General features: G+C 45.0%; 1 protein-coding gene across 1 annotated transcript; it reads right to left on the bottom strand.

The window, feature by feature from the left end:
• Window positions 1–245: 245 nt before the first annotated feature.
• RPL34 (ribosomal protein L34) lies at window positions 246–3,941 on the bottom strand. Its single transcript, XM_054382804.1, has 5 exons — window positions 3,785–3,941; window positions 2,996–3,069; window positions 2,809–2,908; window positions 1,953–2,056; window positions 246–363 (listed from the first exon to the last, which is right to left on the bottom strand). The coding sequence occupies exons 2-5, from the start codon at window positions 3,058–3,060 to the stop codon at window positions 279–281; spliced, it is 354 nt and encodes a 117-aa protein (XP_054238779.1). The 5' UTR covers window positions 3,061–3,069; window positions 3,785–3,941; the 3' UTR covers window positions 246–278.
• Between the last annotated feature and the right edge of the window lie 731 nt (window positions 3,942–4,672).

The raw sequence follows: 4,672 nt of genomic DNA, 5'->3' as shown, positions 1-4,672 counted from the left end.
TGAAAAAACACAACCTGTATTGCTCAAAGATACTCCAACCTCTCTTACAGGACTCTAGGAGACAGAGCTGGCAGTCCTCTTTAACCAGTCCTACTTCCACCAAATTTCTCTCTGTAGGCAGAACAGGACACAGCATCCTGACTAGAGGGTTTGCTGTACCAAAACACAAGCTACACAAGCTTTGAGAAGCAGCTTCTACCAGCTTTGACTAGTATATATAACAACAAGACACAAGAAAAGTGGAACTTTCATTTATTGGGCTGAAACTACAAACAGATTCATTTTGACTTCTGGCTCTGTGCTTGTGCCTTCAACACTTTCACAACGATCTTCTGCTCCTCAATAAGAAAAGCTCGCTTGATTCTGGAAAGGAAAATAATAACTTTAGGACATGTGTCTACTTCAATAACAATATAAAAATAAAACCAAGCCACAATTAGTTTTGTCGTCTCCAATATTCATTGCCCACATGGTATCAGTTCCACAATAACATAAAATGGGAAGCCATCCACATTCCTGTCAGCACCAAAAGACAGGGATGGTGGCACTTTATGAATGTGGTGGTTTGGAGAAGGCCTAGAGTGTGCCTGCAAGATTTACAGTGAGTAGCTTGCAGGCAAGCAAGGCAACACCTGACAGCTGAACACTGGAAACAAACACCTTCACTAACTTGAAAGGTAAAAACTGAAACTCCTCACCAGCAAACTAATTTAGTTGTTCTTAAAGTCAGAGCTGGTATGATCAGTCATGGTCAGTTTTATTCCTCAGAACAATGGAAAACTTTGCACGAGTCCAGTTACCAAAACCAGAACGTTTTCCCTCTCATGATTACAGCTCCTCTGCACATAAACAAGGAAGACCCTGGCAAGTCATGCCCAAATACAATTATTTATGGAAGTCATGTGAGGCCACTGTGCAGATGGACTTAAGTGGTACTACTCAGATCAACAGCCCACTCAACAGTTTTGAGCTAAAAGCACAAGTATACCATCCACACTCTTCTCCCTTAAAACACTAAAATGCCGTTCCAAACGCATTTGGTACAGATGGTTACTTTAGCAGTACACAAAGACACCTAAGCAGATGCAGGAGAAAACCTGCCAATAAGGGAAGGAAGTGACTTGTGCATTTTGGCTGAGGCAAAATAAGGTAATACTCATGACGTTCATGAAGTTCATAAACCGCTTGAGAAAATGCTCAGAAAAAAAATTGCCTTTAAAAAAGTTATTCTATGGAAGTCCAGCATGGAAGGTGGAACAATCCATCTTCTGTGACATCTAATGCAACCTAGAACTCATGCAAGATAAGCAAAAAAGTGCTGGCAAGCTGAAAAAAATTGGCATTAGACTGTTGACTCTAGAGAGCTGCTCTGATGACCAGTCACGGAGAGCATGCATTCTTGTATTAGACATTTCTCTTCAAACTTGCCCGGGACACACAGCTATCACTGTGTGATACAATAAAATTGAATTCAGTGAGGCCCAGCAAAGGATATCATAAAGCTTAGCCATTTCAAGATGTGTAACATGCAACCATTTAATATCTTTTAATTCCAAAACACCACAGAGAAGACAAAAACTCAACTGATCTTACACTAGTATCTTTGGACAAGACCAAAGAAAACAAAAGTGGAAAATCTTTACATTGGGTGCTCACTATAAAAAAAACAAAGTTGCATAATGAGCAGAGTTTAGCACCAAAGCAAAGGTACAGTAAGAAATCATGAAGAACAACTCTACAAAAGAGGTTTGCACGCAGTAACTAGCTTAAACCCAAGGGACAAAATTGTATGCACCACTGCTCACGTGTCTCCATGCTCACTCTCTCCATTTTACTATCCTAACATCAGACAAGAGTCTTCTAAGTCTTGGTCCACATTACGAAACAGTGAGATGTAAAAATCTGGCATGAGGCAACCTCAAGAATAAAAAGGTAATTGTCTGTAAGCTTACCTGTCACGGACACACTTAGCACACATGGAACCGCCATAGGCTCTGCTAACATGCTTCTTTGTTTTTGACAACCTCATGAGAACTTTAGGGCGCACAGCACGAACCTACAGAAAGCAAAAATGGAAATGGTATGCGAAGACTCTTAATTTTGTAGGACAGTCTTAACAAGGAAATCACTCTGATGGCTTCAAAAAGGAGGAACACCTGAAGCGGACTATTCAAGATACAAAAAAAATTGGCTCAAGCCACAGCTTCTTGCATGTACCCATCTTCAGCACTCCTCAGCTGAGCTTTTCATTCTACCACAGGGGGTTCAAAAATATATTCATTATAAAATTGGGGTTTTTTAATTTTTCCCAAGGATAGGAAATGCTCAAAGATCAACATTACTCAGACATTCCCATCACTGTTAAGAGTTATGACATTACACCAAGAAAACATTTTGGAGAAAAGTATCATGTTAAAAACATTAATTTCTTTTTTCTGAAGCTGAAAGTCAAAACTGACTTGGTTTGTCTGAAAGCCTATCTAATAGATCCAATTTAGACTTCTGAACCTCCTACAAAATTATCCCAGCCTAGCTCTAAGAATTTCAGCCAGTTACATCTTACAAACTAAGAGGGTTCAGATGTAACAGCAATGAGAACCACCAGCATTAACAAAGCATTTACTCCTTCAGCTTTCAAAGCTTACTTTACCAGCTAAACCTTACAACATTTGGATAAGAATATTTTAAAGAAGAAAGCTGCTCTAACAAGAATTCACCAATGGACATATAATGTAACTCAAAAAGGATCCTTGTACTGAAAATAATAGCTGTAAAGAAGTGGCTTATATCAGTAAGGCTAATACGTACACCACGAAGTCTTCCTGGGCAAATACCACATGCTGACTTTGGTGCCTTCCCCACTTTCTTGGTGTAAAGGTAAACAATCCTGTTCCCAGGTGTTCGGGACCTAAGCACAGCAGAAAAATACCCAGTTAACAGATCAAATCATGTAATTTATGTTCTTAAGTTTTCTCAGGAGCTATATCTTACTTACAGTCTAGTCTTGTTGGAAGCTGTGTTGTAGGACAACCTACGGCGATAGGTCAGGCGCTGAACCATTTTTAACACCTAAATTAGACAGAAACAGAGCAGCACTCATTTAAGGGCTCAGTGTCCACAGAGATGTTCACATACCACAGCATCACCTGCACTGAAGCACTGCGACAGATCTGAATCAGCAGCTGCGGTTCTATTAACAAAACTAAAGCATCTCCTCCTCTGCAACAGTCTACAAAACTACATTAATAAACCAAAAAAACACTTGACAGCGGGTGGAATACGATTTGCTGAAGCAAACACCATCCTATCTGTATCTCACCAAACCCCAAACTGTTAGTCACACTGTAGGCCCAGATCGGAGCCTTCTCTGGGCCTAACACAACTTGACGAGGGCAGCAATACCCGCAGTACCCGGCTCCTGTAGCTGCGCAACGAAGCAAAGGCCCAGTGCAGCACCGGCAGCCTTCAGAGCTCCACAGGGAACTCTTCCGTCTCATTCCCTGGAGCGCTTTGGACGCGACAGGGCTGAGGGCCGCGATCCCCAGCTCCAGCCCGCTGCGGCCCGGGAAACGCGAGTTCCCTCTCGGAAGCCCCACCGCGACGGCCTGGTAAGGCCCAGCCTTTCCGCTGCGCAGCTCTGGCCCCACCGCCGGCCCAAGCGCGGCCAGCAGTGCCGCCGGTCCCTCACCGCAGCCTCCCCAAGACCTTAGCCATGCCCACCACCCGCCAGGCGGCGGATGGAGGCAGATGACCACTGACATCCCCCAGCCACTAGCCGCCATACCTGGCGCCGCCAGACCCGGAAGAGGAAGCGGAAGGGTGGGCGGTCAACATTGATATTGTGGCGGTCTTGAACCGGAAGGAATAGTGGCGCCTACGCGCTCTACTGTATCTGCCCCCTTCGGTAGGGAGTGGGAGCCATCGTTTTCTACGGAAGCGGAGCGCAGGGGTACGCCATGTTGTACGGAAGAAGGGAGGTGGAGCGCCGCTCAGCGGCCGGAGTCGGGGCAGACCCGGTCGGGAGTGCTGGAAGTGACGGAGGAGGTAGGGCGCTGGTGCGGGAGGACGTGTTAAATCCTCTACGCTACAGATGCTACACTTTTCCCTAGGATCCCATGCACTCTCCCCATCCCTTGTCCCCCCCACCGCTTTTATTTTTTTTATGTTTTACTAAAACACGATTTTTCTAAATTTCCGTAGAGTGTTTTGTTCTTTGCTAGATTACTAACAGTTGTAGACCCATAAGCCATGTCCCAATCTGCTGTTCTCTCACTTACAAGTCACTGACACATGTTTTTCCATGCCAAACCAGCAGGTAGCAGCCCTGGAAACTGCTCTTAGGCACGGGGAAAAGGTCAGTCCCCCTTGAAATCTGTGCCCCTTCACCTATCAGCCTCACTGGGGAGGGGGCTGCACCTTGCCTCTCTTTGCAGTTGTTCAAGAATACTTCACCTTGAGCACCCGAAGGCTATCCTTGCAGTGTTCCCTTCCTCCCAAGGTGCCCTCTTACTGCTGTGCAACACCTTCCTTCCCCAGGGCCTGCCCCAGTCTGACTGAATTGTGGACAGAAAATCCTCCTGCCTGTTTACCAGGGCATGTACACACTGTCTCATGTGCTTTGGGGCAGGTGCTTAAGCAGGAATATGAAGATATAAAACTCTTTGCTGGTGAG

The sequence above is a fragment of the Indicator indicator genome, chromosome 8, assembly GCF_027791375.1.
Source record: "Indicator indicator isolate 239-I01 chromosome 8, UM_Iind_1.1, whole genome shotgun sequence".
Taxonomy (NCBI): Eukaryota; Metazoa; Chordata; class Aves; order Piciformes; family Indicatoridae; genus Indicator; species Indicator indicator.
This window is presented reverse-complemented; position numbering and strand designations above follow the sequence as displayed.

Bases quoted from the DNA above. Each gene is read 5' to 3' on its own strand.
- RPL34 (XM_054382804.1), bottom strand. From the start codon at position 3,060: ATGGTTCAGCGCCTGACCTATCGCCGTAGGTTGTCCTACAACACAGCT. The intron at 2,057-2,808 runs GTACGTATTAGC...TGCTTTCTGTAG, and splicing joins GCCCAGGAAGACTTCGTGGT to GTTCGTGCTGTGCGCCCTAA. The intron at 364-1,952 runs GTAAGCTTACAG...TTTCCTTTCCAG, and splicing joins GCTAAGTGTGTCCGTGACAG to AATCAAGCGAGCTTTTCTTA.